General features: G+C 41.3%; 1 protein-coding gene across 2 annotated transcripts in view; it reads left to right on the top strand.

The window, feature by feature from the left end:
• Positions 1-20,894, top strand: part of NFKB2 (nuclear factor kappa B subunit 2) — an 85,413-nt gene that overhangs the window by 47,730 nt on the left and 16,789 nt on the right. For both annotated transcript variants that reach the window (XM_089677244.1, XM_089677243.1), the window contains exons 10-20: positions 334-419; positions 952-1,090; positions 1,164-1,292; positions 1,528-1,740; positions 2,595-2,736; positions 14,426-14,540; positions 15,827-16,034; positions 17,185-17,354; positions 17,469-17,571; positions 17,951-18,186; positions 19,930-19,996. In XM_089677244.1, the coding sequence (XP_089533370.1) occupies positions 334-419; positions 952-1,090; positions 1,164-1,292; positions 1,528-1,740; positions 2,595-2,736; positions 14,426-14,540; positions 15,827-16,034; positions 17,185-17,354; positions 17,469-17,571; positions 17,951-18,186; positions 19,930-19,996 (1,608 nt within the window). The remainder of the gene's footprint in view (positions 1-333; positions 420-951; positions 1,091-1,163; positions 1,293-1,527; positions 1,741-2,594; positions 2,737-14,425; positions 14,541-15,826; positions 16,035-17,184; positions 17,355-17,468; positions 17,572-17,950; positions 18,187-19,929; positions 19,997-20,894) is intronic.

The following is a 20,894-nucleotide window of genomic DNA, read 5'->3' as shown; positions in this document are numbered from 1 at the left end:
AGCTGAGTTTTACTAGCCACAGTCAGTGGGTAAATATATTAACAAACAAGCAGTAGTTTATCAGTTTCTTGCATGTGACTTTCCCTTCAATGGAATAACAGAACAGCAAATGAAAATATATTCTTGTTTGCTGTTGGAATATTGTATTATTCATTGGTTTAAATTCTTGTGTAAATCACCTTTTGTGAATAATTTTAAACACAGTCGGTGCTTGAAAGAAAATATGGCATTGTCTTGAGAGGTATATTGACCCAAATAGTTTGTGCATTGTTGCACACCAGCTGTGGTTTATCTCTGTGTCCTAAACATTTACATTCTACTTCTCTTCTGCAGATGACATAGAAGTGCGGTTTTATGAAGATGATGAAAACGGATGGGAGGCATTAGGGAGCTTTGCACCAACAGATGTCCATAAGCAGGTATGTTGGATTCATTGGTACAGTATTTACAAATTGCAGGTTTGTGCTTGTGCTGTAACTGGCTATATGACAGAAGGGTAGGAAGTGTATACTTGCATGCCTTTTTTTTTTCTGATGTAAAGGTTTAATGGCTTTTACTATGGCGTTTAAAGGCTATGTCTAACAAATGTCATTTTAATTAAGAATTCAAGCTGAACCCTTTTCTTGTTTTGGACTCTGTGGACTAGGGTTAGAATGCCAGATAGATTTATTTTGTTGTTTCTTTAGCAGGTGATTTAGTTAGGGGATTTCCCCTTACTTTGGTCACTAAGACATGGAGAAAGCAAGATTTCTCCAGCAGTGTCTCGTACTGTAAAATATTTTTTTGTGTGTAGCTTAAAGTTATCAGGTGCTCGTGCTGTATTTTAAAGCATTTTCATACTGTTAGAATCCTTTAAGCAAACTGGTAGTTTAGATGCTTTCTTTGTTAGCAAGGTTGAATATGTAAATACAACGGAAGTGTAAAGGCTGATGGGTTTCTTTTATGGTTCAGTATGCCATTGTGTTCCGGACCCCTCCATACCACAAGCAGAAAATTGACCGCCCGGTGACCGTGTTCTTGCAGTTAAAACGAAAACGTGGTGGTGATGTCAGTGACTCCAAGCAGTTTACCTACTACCCCTTGGATCAAGGTAAGTGATTATGTTGTCATGCACCAAGAAATTAAATATTTCTTAGCGGCTCTGATAACCTCTTGTTCTGCAGACAAAGAAGAGGTAGAGAGAAAAAGGAGAAAAGATATTCCATCGTTAAACCACAGCTTTGGTGGAGGAGCACCCATGGGGGGTGCAGGAGGAGGAGGCGGAGGCTCTGGAGGTTTTGGACATGCAGGAGGTAGGTGTGCTCACTAATTCAGATATCCTGTTTCTTTCCAATGTCACCCTATGGCACATCCACACAGCATGCTACTCTAAAAGCATTAGTTCATGCATCAGACCTTCCTGATTCTTATTTCATTTATAAATGTAATCAGAAATATTAAAAAAAAAAAACACTTTTAATGATTCAGTAGAAGGCTGTTTGGTTATTCTGACTGATTTATTTCTTTTTTTGCTTCATAATTTACAAGGGAACAATATGAATTACTCCTTTGGAAGCATACATGGTAGTTTCTTTACACACACTGGTTCAGTCTACCAGGGTGCATACATGAAAGCTGAATCTTCTGAGGCTTCACACCAGCCAGTAAACATTAAGAAGGAGACCGACAAGACCCCAGGCAGTCCCACACCGGAAAATGTTCCATCTTTCCAAAGAGATTGCCAAGAGACCATACGTCAAGGTACAGAAATAAGACCTGTTTAGTCACAGCTTAAAAGTATATATCATATGTCTAGTGTTTTTATTTTATTCTGGATTACCTGTTTTACCCTAGGTTCACACTTATGCAGGTTTCAGTTGTGTTTTCTAGTTTGCAGAAACGCACTACAGTCCATTTAACATGATTTCCTATGGATATAGATCCCATATCTGCATTTTGAGCCAGTGTGTTTTTGTAAAGGGTCAAGAACACTGTTTCTCGCAGTAAATTGTGTTTTACGTGTAATAGACCTGCACCAAAAATGCAAGTATTTCTTTTTTTTTTAATGCATTTTGCAGGGGGAGGGGGGAGGCTGGCAAAAGGAAATTATCGATGCAACTTGACTGCGACTTCGGATGGGTGTGACGTGGATGCGACTTTGGATGAGTGTGACTTTTGATGTGACTTTTTTTTTTATTGCTAATAGGAAAGTATGACAGTTCTTTTCATGAAGTGCACCTTTGATGTGATCTTACACTCTGTGGCACTCAAGTAGCATCAAAGCTGCACTACATAAACAGGAATGTTATACTTTCGTATTAGGAAAGAAAATAAAGAAAAACAATCACATCAAAGTCGCAAAAAAAAAAAAAGTAAGAAAAAAGTCAGTTGCATCCAAGTCGCACGCATCCAAAGTCGCATCAAGTGGCATCAAAGTCAGTTCTTTCATATTGGCAAACAAACCTCAACGCATCAAAAACGCGTGTTCATGAACGCAAAACAAACTGAAATTGTACAATCCTCAATCTGCATAGATGTGAAGCTAGCATTAAATTGAATGTAATTGATAAGTTTTTCATAAAGCAGTGGTACTCATGTTTCTTCTCTCATCACAGCTCATATCTGCAGTATGAGAATGCTGTCCCTAGCCCAGCGTACCTCCAAGTCCTTAATGGACTATGCAGTAAGTGCAGACCCTCGCATGCTGCTGGCTGTGCAGAGACCACTAACTGCTACACGGGATGAAAATGGAGACACGTAAGCATTTTATTTCTTCTTGTGAATTTAAACATACACACCAGGGGAAAAAAATTAGATTTTTGCACTCACCAAAAAATCCTTTTCTTGGAGTTCATTGGGAAACGCAGGAATTTTTAGCCTATTAGGTAGACCCCAATAAACCATGAGCTTGGATAATGGTCTTCCTGATCCACCTTGGTGGAAAGAGAAACCAGAGCACCCTTCAGGGGTCCACCCAGGATGACAAAAAGAGAATCAGTCTTTTGAAAGAAGCAGTATCTGAGAGAGAGATTCTCCGAGCCGGAACCACATTAAGGCAATAGAGGGAAATTTCTTGTCGGTGAACTGGAAGCAGTCAGGAATGTGAGAACAATGTCCTAGTTAAGGTGTAAGGCAGAAATTACCCTGGGCAAGAATGAAGGCCTGAGCCCTGAACACCACCTAGTCCCTTTCCAAACCACTAGGGGTTTCATGCTGGATAAAGCAACCAGTTTAGACACTCACCTTAAAGAGGTGATGGCTACAAGCAGTTCCACCATGAGAGTAGAGAAAGGAACCTGCTCAGTGGTGGTTTCAAAACTACAGAAGGAACTGGATTCAGATCCCATGGAGTCACTAAGAAGGCAGAGTTACCTGAGAGACTCCCCTGTACAAAGGTCCAAATCAAAGAGAGAGAGAGGACAACAGACTCTGAAACCGTAGTATTGGCAGAAACCTGATGCTTGATAGCACTGAGTGCCAAATGCTGATCCAGACCCAACTGTAGGAAGGAGAGAATTTATCCCACAAATTTACCTACTCCCATTTCTCAACCTGAGTTCGATCCTGATATGCTAGTCCTATAGCATGCAGACACAGAAGAAATTGAAGAGGATATTGATGCAGTATTGAAGGAAGCGTCGGAAGATTTTTTTCTGCCCCAGACTGTCACTATATTGAAGACGGAGCTTCATGAAACATGTTTGTGAACGGTGAACAATTAATTGCCTCTGCAAAAACTTTGACATTGTGCAGCCTGACTTTCCTTCATCTTCCCATGCCCCTTTAGGTACAGAGAGACCTACAAAACCCTGTAAAACACTCCTTGTTCATGAACAGATAGAATGTTTAGTCTACGGTGACTGGGTCACTCCTGAAAAAATTTTCATTCCCCACAATTTCTTTACTGAAGTCTATCCAGTGGAAAAAGAAGTTTACCAAAAAATTGGCTATTCTTGTAGTTGATCCTGTCTGTCTAAACAAAAGTCTCACTCTTTCTATTAAAGATGTTTTTTTTCTTTCAGAGGTTCTGCAGATAGAAAGTTTGAGACACTCCTGAAAGCTCTCACTAATCTTGCAAGCCTCACCCTTGCAACAGGCTCTTGCTGCAATTTCAGTATGTCAAACAGCAGCTGACTGGACTAGGGCAGTGGTGGGCAACCTTTTTTTTCAACTGAGCCAAATCTCGCCAAAACCATGATTGAAATTTATTTTGAGAGCCACATTTTTAAAACTGAAAATACATCTCCCATATAGTAATTCATCCCCCATAGTAATTCATCCCCCATATAGTAATTCATCCCCCATAGTGTAATTCATCCCCCATAGTAATTCATCCCCCATATAGTAATTCATCCCCCATCGTAATTCATCCCCCATAGTAATTCATCCCCCATAGTAATTCATCCCCCATATAGTAATTCATCCTCCATATAGTAATTCATCCCCCATATAGTAATTCATCCCCCATAGTAATTCATCCCCCATATAGTAATTCATCCCCCATAGTAATTCATCCCCCATATAGTAATTCATCCCCCATAGCAATTCATCCCCCGTATAGTATTTCATCCCCCGTATAGTATTTCATCCCCCATATAGTATTTCATCCCTCATATAGTATTTCATCCCTCATATAGTATTTCATCCCCCATATAGTAATTCATCCCTCATATAGTATTTCGACCCTCATATAGTATTTCATCCCTCATATAGTATTTCATCCCCCCATATAGTATTTCATCCCCCCATATAGTATTTCATCCCTCATATAGTATTTCATCCCTCATATAGTATTTCATCCCCCCATATAGTATTTCATCCCTCATATAGTATTTCATCCCCCCATATAGTATTTCATCCCTCATATAGTATTTCATCCCCCCATATAGTATTTCATCCCTCATATAGTATTTCATCCCCCCATATAGTAATTCATCCCTCATATAGTAATTCATCCCTCATATAGTAATTCATCCCTCATATAGTATTTCATCCCTCATATAGTATTTCATCCCCCCATATAGTATTTCATCCCTCATATAGTATTTCATCCCCCCATATAGTATTTCATCCCTCATATAGTATTTCATCCCCCCATATAGTAATTCATCCCTCATATAGTATTTCATCCCTCATATAGTAATTCATCCCTCATATAGTAATTCATCCCTCATATAGTATTTCATCCCCCCATATAGTATTTCATCCCCCCATATAGTATTTCATCCCTCATATAGTATTTCATCCCCCCATATAGTATTTCATCCCTCATATAGTATTTCATCCCCCCATATAGTATTTCATCCCTCATATAGTATTTCATCCCTCATATAGTATTTCATCCCCTCATATAGTATTTCATCCCTCATATAGTATTTCATCCCTCATATAGTATTTCATCCCTCATATAGTATTTCATCCCCCATATAGTATTTCATCCCTCATATAGTATTTCATCCCCTCATATAGTATTTCATCCCTCATATAGTATTTCATCCCTCATAAAGTATTTCATCCCTCATAAAGTATTTCATCCCTCATATAGTATTTCATCCCCCACAGTACTATTCCCCCCCCCCCTTCTAGTAAGCCAAGTCCCCCGTGTCAATTCACTTACCTTTTGCGTTCCTCTCGCTGTCTTCCCGCGCCGTTCGGGTCTTCAGGGCGGACTGTGAGAGGAGCCTAGCTCCCCTCCCCTCACGTTCGGCACGCTGCCCCGCCTACACACATCCTGACAGCCACATCCGCGGGCCGGATTAAAAGGTCCGCGCGGACTTTTGGGGCGGCCAACCGAGAGGAGGCAGGGGAGCGGCCGACCGAGAGGAGGGAGGGGAGCAGGCGCCCGGCACACAGAAGAGCCGCATTAGAGTGGGTAAAGAGCCGCATGTGGCTCGCGAGCCGCGGCTTGCCGACCACTGGACTAGGGCAATGAACAGCCAACACAATCCTGTATTTCAGGATTGTGCTGTAACACATCAATTACAACAATTGTCCTCTGCCCTACTTTTCTGTGTAAATGCCCTAGAACATGGCATGAGACAAATTTCCAGAATGGTTCTAATTTTTCCTTCCTTTCTAAGGGAGATGTCTATTTGGTGAGACACTTGACCAATTTATCAAGAAGTTAGAAGTGGAAACATTTCACTTCCACAATGGAAGGTCCCAAAACCAACTTCTTCAGGAGCCTCCAGCTTAAATAAAAAAAAAAAAAAACGCAGAGCACCTGTCTACTGTAACCAGCCTCAGCTTCAGCAAAAAGCTTGACTCAAAAAAACCACCAGCCTTCCCCAGAGCCCTCTTCACAATGAAGGGACACCCTCACTTTTAAGAGTTAGGTGATGTCTGTTAGTTTGCCTCTCTCTGGGTCACAGATGTCCCAGACTTTTGGACTTAATTGATGGTTTCAAAAAGGTACACAGTGTAGTTCAAAACGCTACTACCTCACTGCTTTCTTCTTTCAAATCAACCAAAAACTGCCCAAGGACAGTTAGATTTACAAAATGCCCTGAACTACCTTTTTTTGCACAACAGATTTTAAAGGATTTTATTCAACCTGTTCATGGTATTTGTCCTATTCTGGATTTAAAATTTCTCAACAATTTCACTTGTAATCTGCAAGCTCAGTAATTGCCTCTCTGGGACAAGTGAAATACATGGCAACTATGGATATCCAAGGTGCCTGTCTACATATTTCCATTTAAGCACCTTGTGCGCTTTCTGCTCTACAGATTGGCAGACAACCATATCCTCTCTTATGGACCACCTGGTGTACTCTAGCAGTCCACAGGACAGGATTCCCCAGGGCGCGGAGTCTAAGCCCCAGTCCGCCTGTTCACCAGAGCCCCTGATGGTGGGGATGGGCTTGGAGCGGACAGTGACCAAGTCGCGGCCCCTGAGTACACCCACCTGAGGTAGAGGAATCACCAGAGGTAATGACAGGTAGAGAGCCTGTTGTGAAGAGGCAGACAGGTCTGGAGAGTAGCAGCTAATCCGTGCGGGTCGGATGGATGGCTGAGCAATAGCGTGGTCAGACGGGCCGGGTCAGTAACGGGCGGACAGCGTGGTACAAGACAGCAGGCACAGAAGAATCGGGTCACTCGCCGGGTCTGGTAACAGAAGTTCAGATCAGAAGGGATATCCAGAAGAGTAGTCAAACGAGCCAGAGGGTTAGGGCAGGAGAATATCAGCAAGGTCAAGTTTAAGCAAGGTCAGCAACAGTCAGGAATCAACTCGCAGATCACAGGAACAAGATCAGACCATACGGCAACTTGTGTCTGTGCAGGGCTGGTTTAAGTAGCCTAGGTCCTGGTGCCTGCTCAGCGCCGTCATAGGTGACGGGTGCGCCTGGGTCCTAGTGCCCTGCTGCCTGCATGTCTTGACAGACACCTACGCATGTAGAGACCCATGCGTCACGATGGTCCCTGACATCCTCATTGCCCTTTGGCTTATCCTTTTTTTGTTAACAAAAGTCTTAAGCATTTCTGCTTGCCCTGCTCAAAATTCAAGGAATCCAAGTTGGAGGCTAGCTAGATAACCTTCTCCTGAAAGACTCCTCTCTCTTCCAGCTATCTGCAAGAGTCCACAAGACAATTCAGATGCTTCGGCTGGGTGATAAATTTCAACAAATTCGCTCTCCAGCCTTTCCTTCACCTGGAATACTTGGGCCTGATCCTTGGCACGGACTAAGCAAAAGAAAAAGAAAGTTCTTTCTCTAAGAGCACATTCTCGAGAATTGTGATCCAAGGGACATCCCATATTGAGCTTCATGAAAATTCTATGCTTAATGATCCTTTCTTCAAAGCAGTACCTTCTGCAGAAATTCCACTCAAGAACGCTCCAACAAAACATCTTGTCAGCTGGAAGCACGCAGGCTCCTTCTCTTGATTTGCCAGTGCTCCTGTCCAGCGAAGCAAAAAACTCTCTATCTTTGTGGATCACTACCCCAGCCCTAACAGTGGGGAAGTCTCTCAGCCTGGGTAGGAGAGTTCTAGTCCCTAACAATCCAAGGAACATGGTCATTGAGGGAAGCCAAGCTGCTCAGAGCAGTAAGATTAGTAGCCCTGCCACCCCTTCTAAAAGGGTACCCAACCAGGGTGCAGTTATACAATGCCATGGCAGTTGCCTATATCAGCAGGGGGGCAGCAACAAGGGGGGGGGGCAACAGTGGGGCACCAACAGTCTTTATGCCTTGAAGAAAGCTAACAAGATCTTCTCTTGGACAGAAACTAACTGTCCAGCAGTGTCCCAGGAGCGGACAACTAGAAAACTAATTATCTCAACTGCCATCCCCTGGATCAAATCGGCCATTATCGCCTGGATCGAGGGGAATGGGCCCTTCATCCAGATATCATCAATGTGATAAGCCAAAAATGGGGGATTCTAAATGTGTACACCCTAGCCTCCAGATTCAACAACAAACTGCCTGTTTGTTGCCAGACCCAGGGATCCTCTAGCTTCAAATGCATTGATAAAATCCTCTGGTCTCAGTTAAGGCAAATTAACTCTTTCCCTCCAGTGTGAATCCTACCTTGTCTGCTCAAGAGAATGGAGCAAGAGAAAGAAACAGTGACACAAATTACACCAAACTGGCCCAAAAGAACCTGGTACACACATATTCTGACTTCTAGCAGACAACTCCAGGCCTCTTCCCAACAGACCAAATCTGCTATCTCAAGGCCCCTGTATTCCATTCTACTTCTCAGTCCCTGGCTTTAACAGCATGACTGTTGAAGTCAAGGGTTTTTTTAAGACACCAAGGGGTCTCAGAGTCTGTTATTCCTACTTTGCTAAAAGCAAGAAAAGCCTCTTCCAGGAAGATTTATTGTTGCACCTGGAAATCTTTTTTTGCCTGGTGTGAACACAGGTACTTCAGTCCCAGAGATTACTCTTTACCATGCCTTCTGGCTTTCCTACAAGACAGGTCCTAACCAGAAATGGGCTTAGGTATTCTTAAAGGTCAGGTCTCTGCTTTATCCATTATTTTTGAAAGGCTTCTGACTTCCTTCTCCCTTGTTAAAAAAAAAAAAAAAAAAAAATGCATCCGAAAAAAATCCGCTATAGGATTTCTAATACAAAGTAGCCTTTTTGGTCACTATTACATCTGATGTCTTTTTGACATGGCATCCCTTTCCTGTAAAGAGCCCTTCTTCATACTTAAACATGACATGACTGTCTTTTCTTCCTGAAAGTGGGCTAAGCATTTCACCTCAATGAGGACATTGTCCTCACATCCGTTTGCCCTGCTCCTAAGCTTCCAAAGGAAATTTCTCTACATTTCCTGGATGTAGCTAGAACTATTAGGGTATACCTCTAGGCTGCTGCTCCATTCATACAGACAAATTTCCTCTTTGTCACATTCTCTGGACTTCGCATGGGGGGCCCTGCTTTAAAGTCCACCATTACACAATGCATACAAAATCTGATTGAGAGATTACCTTATTATTGAGAAATCTCCTCTTGTGCTTTTACATGTTGTGACATGGGGGAAGTTTAGCTCCGTGGTAGATGCATTTTCAAGTGAGTTCACGCCAGTCAGGAGCTAGATTTCAGGGCTTGGTAGCCCATTTTTCTTAAAAGGAAAGGCAAAAACAATAGTCCAACATAAGGTTTCCCACACAGGGGTTCTTTCTCCAGTAAAATATATACAGTCCAAATGAAAATGTTAGCCCACATGGCTACTCTTCAGTAGCACTGCTGCTGAAGAGTATCTACATACAGGTCTCTCCGACCACCAGCTCTTCCAGGCACACAACATAGAGCTTCTCAAGACACACAGAGCTCCTCTAGTCTAGTTGCCCACCTGGTCATCTGTTCATTCTTTTTCAAGTTTTACCAGGAAAATATCCAGTCTTTTGCGGATGCAGATACAAGGTTGGCATAGTTCTGTTTGCCTCATCATTGGCCATCTTTTATATTTATTGATTGGGGATGCATGAGATCCCATGGTGTATAAATACCCTGCCTGTGTCCTGTACTGTGCAAGTAAGTTAAGAGGAACACAGGACACCCTCCCTTCAATTCCTTGGTTTACTCTCCATTGCTTACTTCAAAACTCATGTTGTGGAGTAAGGTTATAGCAGTGGCACCCACAGGGTGTCTGCCCTCTAAAGCTTTGCCAGTGTTCAATCACCTAAAGGTATACATCTATATCACATGCTGTATAAATACTCTACATGTGTCCTGTACTGTACTATATACTTGTTGCCCTGGTGAGTTCTGAGTGAAAATCTTCAACGCAAACAGACCAGGGTAAAGAAGCTGACGGGGCTGCACTTGTCACTTACGGCTTTGCCTGTATACAAGCAAAGTATCTTCAGAATGAGAGAGTGCAAAATTTTGAGTATTGCATCGGCACAAGAGATGCCATAAAAATCCAAGCTTTAATTAAATTTCATTAAAAGAGGAAAGGTCTTAGCAGCATTATAGATACAGTCCAATGTAGTTACATGTGTATGTTTTGGCACTGTAACAATCCTTTCCTAAACCATCTGCTCCTGACTACATATCCGAAATGTTGTCATGTAGCTATATTGGCAGTATATTTGCTGTCAAAACCTTCCTTGTTTTAATGACACAAAAAAAGCTTAGATGTTCTATGAAGTTTCGTGTACCAGCTCACTGTTGGATTTATAATTAGATTTCCCTTCCCTGTGTGCCTGGAGAATTGCCACTGTAGCATGAGGCAAGCTCTAGTATAGTGTGTGGGCACCATCAACAGAGTAAATAAGTAACTTGCAAACATTTTAGGCTCAGTTCACAAAGCCAATCCATCATTATAAGTATACCTATTTGTGACAAATATTTTCAGCTGAGTCCAATGAGATTTTAAAGTTCTAGTCAAATGACTAAATCAGAGAGTCTTATCCTTGTGTTAAAGCTTTGTAAGATGATCCTATTTTTCTCTGGTTTCAGTACAGACCAGTGTTGTTGTATGTCATTCACCTATTGGCCCATACACCCACCTTTAGTGAGTGTGAATGGTGGACCCTAGACCATAGAACACAGATGCAAGCTGGTAGATGGGTATTTTTAACCCCTTTGCCTGTTTTCTTCTGTGCCAGCAGAATAATATACAATCTGCCCTGGTCAACATAGACTGCATCAGGTTAGATTTACTCATGACATTTTAGATATACAGTTGTGGCCAAAATTATTCAACCCCCACTGAAATTGAGTGTTTTGGCCAGTTTGACATTGCTTTTGATCATTCAGTCATCTTGCTTACATTTACATTAAAGAGGCACTTGTAGGTCAGACAAATATAACATAACAGTTATAATGAAATAACCACAAATGTCTTTTCTGTGCTCACAGCATTATCAGTTTTATTCAACCCCCAAGTGACATTCAATCTTAGTACTTAGTACAGCATCCTTTTACAGTTATAACAGCTTTTAAACGTGAAGCATAGCTTGACACAAGTGTCTTGCAGCGATCTACGGGTATCTTCGCCCATTCTTCATGGGCAAAGGCCTCCAGTTCAGTCACATTCTTAGGCTTGCGCACTGCAACTGCTTTCTTTAAGTCCCACCAGAGGTTCTCAATCGGATTTAAGTCTGGTGACTGCGATGGCCACTCCAAAATGTTCCAGCCTTTCCTCTGCAACCATGCTCTAGTGGACTTGGAGGTATGCTTGGGATCATTGTCCTGTTGAAAGGTCCAACGTCTCCCAAGCCTCAGGTGTGTGACGGACTGCATCACGTTTCCATCCAATATCTCCTGGTACTGAAGAGAATTCATGGTACCTTGCACACGCTGAAGCTTCCCTGTACCTGCAGAAGCAAAACAGCCCCAAAGCATGATTGACCCTCCACCATGCTTCACAGTAGGCAAGGTGTTCTTTTCATCATAGGCCTTGTTCTTCCTCCTCCAAACATAGCGTTGATCCATGGGCCCAAACAGTTCTAATTTTGTTTCATCAGTCCACAGAACACTATCCCACAACTTTTGTGGTTTGTCCACATGGCTTTTGGCATACTGCAGTCGACTCTTCTTATTCTTTGGAGACAGCAAGGGGGTACGCCTGGGAGTTCTGGCACGGAGGCCTTCATTACGCAGTGTGCGTCTTATTGTCTGGGCTGAAACTTCTGTACCCACATCTGACAAATCTTTTCTCAGTTCCTCAGCAGTCACACGGGGACTTCTCTCCACTCTACGCTTCAGGTAGCGCACAGCAGTCGAAGTCAGCATCTTCTTTCTGCCACGACCAGGTAGCGTTTCAACAGTGCCCTTTGCCTTGAATTTGCGAATGATGCTTCCTAAGGTGTCTCTTGGTATGTTTAACATCTTTGCAATCTTCTTATAGCCATTGCCCTTCCTGTGAAGAGAAATCACCTCTTCTCTTGTCTTCCTGGACCATTCTCTTGCCTTCACCATGTTTGTAACCACACCAGTAAATGTCTAGAAGGAGCTGAGTATCACAGTCATTTTAAAGCTGCCTAATTGGTGCTTATTATGCTTGATTGCTGCTCGGTGACATCCACAGGTGTTTTCAATACCTGATGGAAAGCACCTGTATGAACCTCTGTTCTTCAGAGTGGTAGTCTTTAAGGGGTTGAATAATTGTGGCAATGAAGAAACCACATAAGAACCATTTACTACTGTATTACATAAACAATTGATGTCATTTTAGTTGCATTTGGGTAGTTACAACGTCCTTGTAGGATTTGATTCTGAATACAATTCCAAATGTACACTATAGTCCCTAAACCCCTTTACAGCATTGGGGGTTGAATAATTTTGGCCACAACTGTATACAGGTGAAACTTGAAAAATTAGAATATCGTGCAAAAGTTCATTTATTTCAGTAATGCAACTTAAAAGGTGAAACTAATATATGAGACTCATTATATGCAAAGCAAGATAGTTCAAGCCATGATTTGTCATAATTGTCATGATTATGGCTTACAGCTCATGAAAACCCCAAATCCACAATCTCAGAAAATTAGAATATTACATCCAATCAATAAAACAAGGATTGTACATAGAATATCGGACCTCTGAAAAGTATAAGCATGCATATGTACTCATTACTTGGTTTGGGCCCCTTTTGCAGCAATTACTGCCTCAGTGCGGTGTGGCATGGAAACTATCAGCCTGTGGCACTGCTGAGGTGTTATGGAAAACCAGGATGCTTCAATAGCTGCCTTCAGCTCTTCTGCATTGTTCAGTCTTATGTCTCTCATCTTTCTCTTGGCAATGCCCCATATATTCTCTATGGGTTTCAGGTCAGGCGAGTTTGCTGGCCAATCAAGCACAGTAATCCCACGGTCATTGAACCAGGTTTTGGTGCTTTTGTCAGTGTGGGCAGGTGCCAAGTCCTGCTGGAAAATGAAGTCAGCATCCCCATAAAGCTCGTCTGCGGAAAGAAGCATGAAGTGCTCCAAAATCTCCTGGTAGACGGCTGCGTTGACCCTGGACTTAATGAAGCACAGTGGACCAACACCAGCAGATGACATGGCTCCCCAAATCAACACAGACTGTGGAAACTTCACACTGGACTTCAAGTATCTTGCAGTGTGTGCCTCTCCATTCTTCCTCCATACTCTGGGTCCTTGGTTTCCAAATGAGATGCAAAAGTTGCTCTCATCAGAAAAGAGGACTTTGGACCACTGAGCAACAGACCAGGTCTGTTTTTCTTTAGCCCAGGTAAGACGCTTCTGACGTTGTTTGTTGTTCAGGAGAGGCTTGACAAGAGGAATATGACATTTGAAGCCCATGTCCAGGATCCGTCTGTGTGTGGTGGCTCTTGATGCACTGACTCCAGCCTCAGTCCACTCCTTGTAAAAGTCCCCAACACTTTTGAATGTCCTTTTCCTGACAATCCTCTCCAGGCTGCGGTCATCCCTGCTGCTTGTGCACCTTTTTCTTCCACACTTTTCCCTTCCACAGAACTTTCTATTAATATGCTTTGATACAGCAGTTTGGGAACATCCAACTTCTTTTGCAATTACCTTTTGAGGCTTTCCCTCCTTATGGAGGGTGTCAATGATGGTTTTCTGCACAACTGTCAGGTCAGCAGTCTTTCCCATGATTGTGATTCCTACGGAACCAGACTGAGAGACTATTTAAAGGCTCAGGAACCCTTTGCAGGTGTTATGGCTTAATTAGCTGATTAGAGTGGGACACTTTGAGCCCAGAATATTGCACCTTTTCACAATATTCTAATTTTCTGAGATTGTGGATTTGGGGTTTTCATGAGCTGCAAGCCATAATCATCACAATTATGACAAATCACGGCTTGAACTATCTTGCTTTGCATGTAATAAGTCTATCTCATATATTAGTTTCACCTTTTAAGTTGCATTACTGAAATAAATGAACTTTTGCACTATATTCTAATTTTTTGAGTTTCGCCTGTATAAAGATAAAAATTTTGTATGCCTGTAGAATTTCCTAGTGTAAAGGATGCTCGGTTCTGAAGTTTTTTTTTTTTTTTTCTTCCCAGGCCCCTCCATCTTGCTATTATACATGGACAGACAGCAGTCATTCAACAGCTGGTAGATGTTATAAGGGGGGTTCCAGATCAGAAAATCCTCAACATATGCAACAACCTTCACCAGGTATTTATGGCTTCTGTCATTTGTTTTATTACTCCACATGCTTTTCCTAAACTGTCATAGTATGGATATTGCACTTAATGATCTAGCATTAGTAATGAACATTGATGGATGTTGATGCACAGCTGAAAAATCTTGTCAGTTTAATGTGATCTTTTCACATCACTACTAAGGGCAAATTTAGCTGCAGTTGTGGTTAGAGAATGCTTTGGATGGATAACATGTAAAATCACCCCCTAGTTCTGTGAGGGTACATGTAATCAGGCTTTGAATGGCTTTCTATCAAGGACTTGCACAGCATTACATTTCGGAAACAGAGATTGTATATGACTTTCATATTGCAATAAAATAACAGTAAGAAAAAACTAAGTCCATAAGGCCTGGCCACTCAAAGAAGTTAATTGAAAAGACAAAAATACTAATCGTATGTTCTAATGAATTCAGGGATTGTAACAGAATGTTCAAAGAATGCTTTATCCATGGTATCTAATTTTTATAGCACTCTTCTACTTATAGTATATGGTTGCTCCATATCTTCTTCATGTTTCACTGTATTAAACAATGAAAGAATGGAGTGGCTATAGCCAATGAATAGCCATTGCTGTGCTATGGATGCTTCTAAGATGGGTTTGTTGAGTTTAACTGATCCTCCTATAGAATAGTGAAAAATAGTAAGGGTTAAAGCAGGGATTTTAAAAGGTGTAATATAGCATGTGCAGAATATACAGAAGTAATACATGAAAATACAGAGCTACAGTAGAATGCTACTGTATTTATATTACAGTATTAGCACCCTGCTATCTGAAGTGGTTCTAAAGGATGAAAGTTGTTTTTTTTTTTTTACCTTAATGCATTCTCTTAAAGCCTTCTGCATGCAGCTTCCCAGCCCCCCTTATACTTACCTGAGCCCGATCTCAATCCAGTGATGTGCACAAGATCAGTGGCTCTCTTGGCTTTCTGCCTCCTCATTGGCTTCCACTGCTGTCAATCACAGCTAGTGGGGGGGGCTTGGGAGTGAGCCTGCAGGAGTGCCCCCCTAGCAAGTGCCTTGCTACGGGAGCACGGGAAAGGAGTGCTGGCGGGGGACCCCAGTAGAGGAGGAATGGGGCTGCTCTGTGCAGAACCATTGCACAGGAGAAGGTCAGTATGAAGTTTGTTAGTTTTAAAAAATTTAATTTAAACCTTTACAATCACTTTAAGACAGAATAGGTGTGACCTGAGATTTTAAGTGAATATTACAAAAAGATTATGTAAGTTTTACCCTAGACCTACTGTGTTTTCTTTTACAGACTCCTTTACACCTTGCTGTGATCACCAAACAATGTCAAACAGTTGCTCTCCTAATAAGAGCTGGAGCAGACCCAACTATCCTCGATCGTTTTGGAAACACTATGCTACATTTAGCTGTTCAAGCCGGAGATGATAAAATGCTTCAGGTTCTCTTAGAACACCAATTTAGCGGCTACAAAAATCTCCTCAATGTGCCAGATTATCATGGTAAGAAGCATAGGAACCATAAGGAGAGAATTAACAGAGTAGTGCAGGCACAGTTCCCTTCCAGTTCGCCAGGTCCATACGGGGAGGGGACTGTATGTGAATCCTTAGCAGTGTTCTATATTGAAAACTGCTGCAATCTAATTAGGCATGGCATGTAACCCGCATCATTTTCTATTTCAGTCTGAAATAATAACTGATGCAGGTGGTGGTTTCCTGCATCGCTAAGGCTGGTTTCACATTGATCAGTTTTTCGTTTAAAAAAAAAAAAGTGGAAGAAAAACGTGACTGTTTATTCCTATGGAACTCTTCACACTGATCTGATGCGGGATTTTTTAAAAAATCCTTCTTGCTGCATTTTTGAGTGCAGGTTTGGTGTGGTAAAAAAAAAACGCACCTCCACATTGAAATCAATGGAAAACACAGCAAGAATGCACACGCGGTGTGTTTTTGGTGCATTTCTGAGTCACATGTATTGTAAAACACAGTAGAATGCGGTAAAAATGTATTTGGCCGTGTTTTTGCTAGGATCAGTGTGAAGCAAGCCTTAAATGGTGCAGGAAGTGTTGTTAATTCATCAGCTTGTGTTTAAATCAGTTGTGCTGTCTGGGCAAGTTTATTTGGCCAGCCTTTTTATTTTCATGTTGATGCCCAGGTAAAAATGATTTGTATTACATCCATTCACATCATTTTTCAGTATAAACAAAGCCGATCTTATACCCTGTGACTAATTTTTTAATGAGATTTTTTAACAAGTAAAATTGCATAAACTAAGCAGTGATCCTGAGCCAGGTGCCACCCAACTTGTGCCTGTGCTGCAGAGGACTTGATCAGCTTCTACAGAGAAGAGCAAATGTTCAGTGTCACTAGTATAGTGCAGGGGCTAACAAAGGTGTTGCTGTCACGTGTTTGTAAAGGAATGTCCAGTAAAAATGCTTAAAAGCTTGCTTTACCATTGGAAATAATGGGAGTGCATGGACTGTTTACTTTAGTAGTGTCTGTGTTTTATGCACAGGGACTGCGCTATGCAGAAAGCTAAGGCCTTTTTTAACAGCTTTTTATATATTTCTCTTTTTACACAGATTACAGCGCGGCTATGCCATCAAATTTGGTGCCAGTTGTGCGAGGCTTTAATGAATATGTTTACTTTCAGGTTTGCACCCAGTTCACTGGGCAGTAAAGGTGGAAAATGGAAAATGTTTGGAGCGACTGGTGAAAAGCGGAGCTGATGTCAATGCTGCAGAGCGTAAGAGTGGGAGATCCCCACTTCACATTGCTGTGGAAATGAATAACCTAAATATGGCTGTTACTCTAACCAAAAAAGTAAGAAAAAGGCTCACTTGTATTTGTTTATGGGGATCTCTCTCTTGTACATAGTAAATAATGGAACCCCACTGTGTGGTTATATTGTTAACAAAAATTAGTTTTTTTTTCTAGCTGGGGGCAGATGTAAATGCTCAAACATTTGGAGGAAATACACCGCTGCATCTGGCTGCTAGTATGGGTTCTCCAGTGCTGACAAAGATGCTGGTTAATGCAGGTATTTTAGACATGTTACTGAGTGCATGGGTATGTTAGCAATAAAAGTGAACACATTTTTGGTTGTTTTTAGGCCTAAGGCAATATTCTGTGCCATACCTTGGAATTTATGGACAATGGATACTACCAATATCCTTGAATATACACCTTTTGAACATTGCACTATAATAAAATAATTTTATGTTGTAGCTGCTCCAGCTTTGACACACTGACCTTACAGATTAACCATTATCTTCTTTAACAGCATGTCTACTGATTTTCAGTCATTCAGTTAAACCAGACATTTATGTAGCAGGCAGTGTCACCATTGTCACAATACAGTATATATCAGCTTTTTCAATAGTGACGCTTTGTTTACCTACATTTCTTGTGATTCTTAGGTGCAAATGTCCTAATAGAAAACGATGAGCCTGTGCATAGCACATTATGGACCGACAGTGATGAAACAGACAGCGATTCTGATGTGCATATGGATACAGACTCTGACCAGCAAGGAGACAGTGATTCAGAAGACAACGGCTCCTTGAATACAAATCAAAGGAATGAAAGAATACACTATGGAGCTAAACGGCGTTATCCTGGACACACGCCACAGGACCTAACCAAAAGTCAAAAAGTAAGGCTTCAATTGTTTTTAATCAAATATTCTCAAATATATATTTTTATAAATTTCTGCTTAGAGTCCAGCTTGAAAGAAATAATCCAATCAACTTGGATTAAATGTTTTAATAACTTTGTCTCTATGTATTCTTTGTAATTATGTATATTCTATACCTGGGTGGCAGCTTTTGCACTGCTTTACTGCTTCTCATCAAAATGTAGTTCTGTGAGTCTGCACTCCCCATGTAATGATTAAAAGTGCAGGAGCTGGATTACAGTATTTACTGGATATACGCTTTAGCTAACTTTAACCACTTCAAGTCCGGACACTTTCACCCCCTTCCTGTCCAGGCCAATTTTCAGCTTTCAGCGCTATCACACTTTGAATGACAATTGCGCGGTCATGCAACACTGTATCCATATGAATTTTGTAACTTTTTTTGAGACAGATAAAGCTTTATTTTGGTGGTATTTATTCACCACTGGGATTTTAATTTTTTTTGCTATATAAATGAAAATGTCCAAAATGTTTGGAAAAAAAGTGTTTTTCTTATAAAATTTTGCAAACAAATAATATTTCATCATAAATATTGGGCAAAATTTATTCAGTTATCTTTTTAGTAAAATAAAAATAACCCAAATTAGTTTATAACCTAAAATTATAATTTTAAAAAAAAATTTTTTACATTTTTATTTTATTTTTTATATTCTTATTTATGGTTTTTTTTTAACATACTGTCACCCTAGCAGTACAGTGTCACCTTGGTGACACTGTACTACTTGTGGGGGGTGATGCAGATTTTTTTTTTACATTGATTGCTTTTACACCCTTTATGGCTGTAAAAACAATCATTTCTCCTTCTCTCTGGCTGCATTCTTGCAGCCATTGAGAAATACTGTGTGAGCCGTGATTGGTCACAGCTTGACACATGGTACAAGGCTGTTGTGAATATCCTTGTACCATGTGACCTCTGTAATCATTCACAGATTTCACACGTAGTAAGCAATGATGTCAGAAGTGACATCTTGCTTACTACTCTGCATGTGATCACTGATTGGCCAATCAGTGATCACATGATCGGGACCTCGCACAGGGAGCGCGCACAGTCCAAAATGGCGGGCGCCATTTATGTACGGCAACCCACCCCGGGACTTCCACCGTCCGGCCGTTTATATACAGCGGCAAGTGGTTAAAGGATAAGTTCACCTTTTGGGAAAAAATGTTAAATTCACTTATTTTTTCAGAAATATATGAAAAATAAAATCAGTGGCTTACCAGTGCAATATCGGTCTTCTGCAGACAAGCGTACCTCTATATGGGCTTTCAGTTTGAAAGTTGCAGGCCTTGTGAATGAAATGCGAGAGGGCTCATTAAGAATTACAAGTCATCTGCCGCAGTGGCAGCAGACTTGTAGTTCATTTACAGATCACTGTGAATGAATGAGGTGTTAGTGTGGGAGGAGCCCTTCACAGCCATGCTGTTTTTGAAAAGTGACAGCAGATGCGGGTAGAGGAACCCCTGCCCGTGGTCATTGGGGTGGAGAACAGGAGGGGGGAGGAGGGGCTGCTGGAGCATGGTATACCCTAATTATGGGTGTAGTGTGTAACTTGTTCCAAAAGGTGAATTTATCCTTTAAAGACTAAGAGGTTAAGCATTACAGTATTCTCACAACAGTTTTACCATACAAAAATATATGCTCTCCTTAAAATGTGCTATATTTAAAGCTAGCATTAAACATGGTCTTAAATTCTGTTTCAGGTGCGAGACATCTTATCTAGGCACTCATCTGTTGATGTAGTTTCGAAGCCAACTGGACAAGCACCAGGTAGAGCCCATCAACTTTTTTGTTCTGTGTCTTAAAATACAATGGGGAAAATAATTATTTGATCCCCTGCAGATTTTGTAAGTTTAACCACTTACAAAGAAATTAAGGGTCAATAATTTTTTATCATAGCTACATTTTAAATGATAGAGACAGAATATCAACCAAAAATTCTGAAAAAATACATGATACAAATGTTATAAATTGAGTTGCAGTTCAGTGAGTAAAATAAGTATTTGATCCCCTAACAACCAACAATAATTCTGGCTCCCACAGACTGGCTATGTGGTACACAGATTAGTCCTGTCAATTTAAGAAAGTGCTCCTAACGACAACTCATTATGTATATAAAAGACACCTGTCCACAGAATCTTTCTTCCATTCAAAACTCACGGTCAAGGGCAAGACCAGAGATTTGTCAAAGGATGTCAGGGACAAGATTGTTGACCTGCACAAGGCTGAAATGGGCTACAAGACCATCAGCAAGAAGCTTGGTGAGAAGGAGACAACTGTTGGAGCAATTTTTCACAAATGAAAGAAATACAAAATAACCATCAATTTCCCTCGATCTGTAGCTACATTCAAGGATTTCTCCTCATGGGATAAGGATGATCATGAGAAAAGTGAGGGATCAGTCCAGAACTACACGGGAGGAGCTTGTGAACGATCTCAAGGCAGTTGGGATCACACTTACCAAACAAACCATTGGTAACCCAGGATTGAAATCCTGCAGCGCCCGCAAGGTCCCCCTCTTCAAGAAGGCACATGTACAGGCCCATCTGAAGTTTGCCAGTGACCATCTACATGATTCAGAGAAGGATTGGGAGAAAGTGCTGTGGTCAGATGAGACCAAAATTGAGCTCTTTGGCATTAACTCAACTCGCTGTGTTTAGACGAAATA

The sequence above is a fragment of the Staurois parvus genome, unplaced genomic scaffold (assembly GCF_062004578.1).
Source record: "Staurois parvus isolate SC_StPar_1 unplaced genomic scaffold, SC_StPar_1.0 ptg000182l, whole genome shotgun sequence".
Lineage (NCBI taxonomy): Eukaryota > Metazoa > Chordata > Amphibia > Anura > Ranidae > Staurois > Staurois parvus.
Note: the sequence above shows the minus strand (reverse complement) of the source record. Positions and strands in the feature narration are given on the sequence as shown.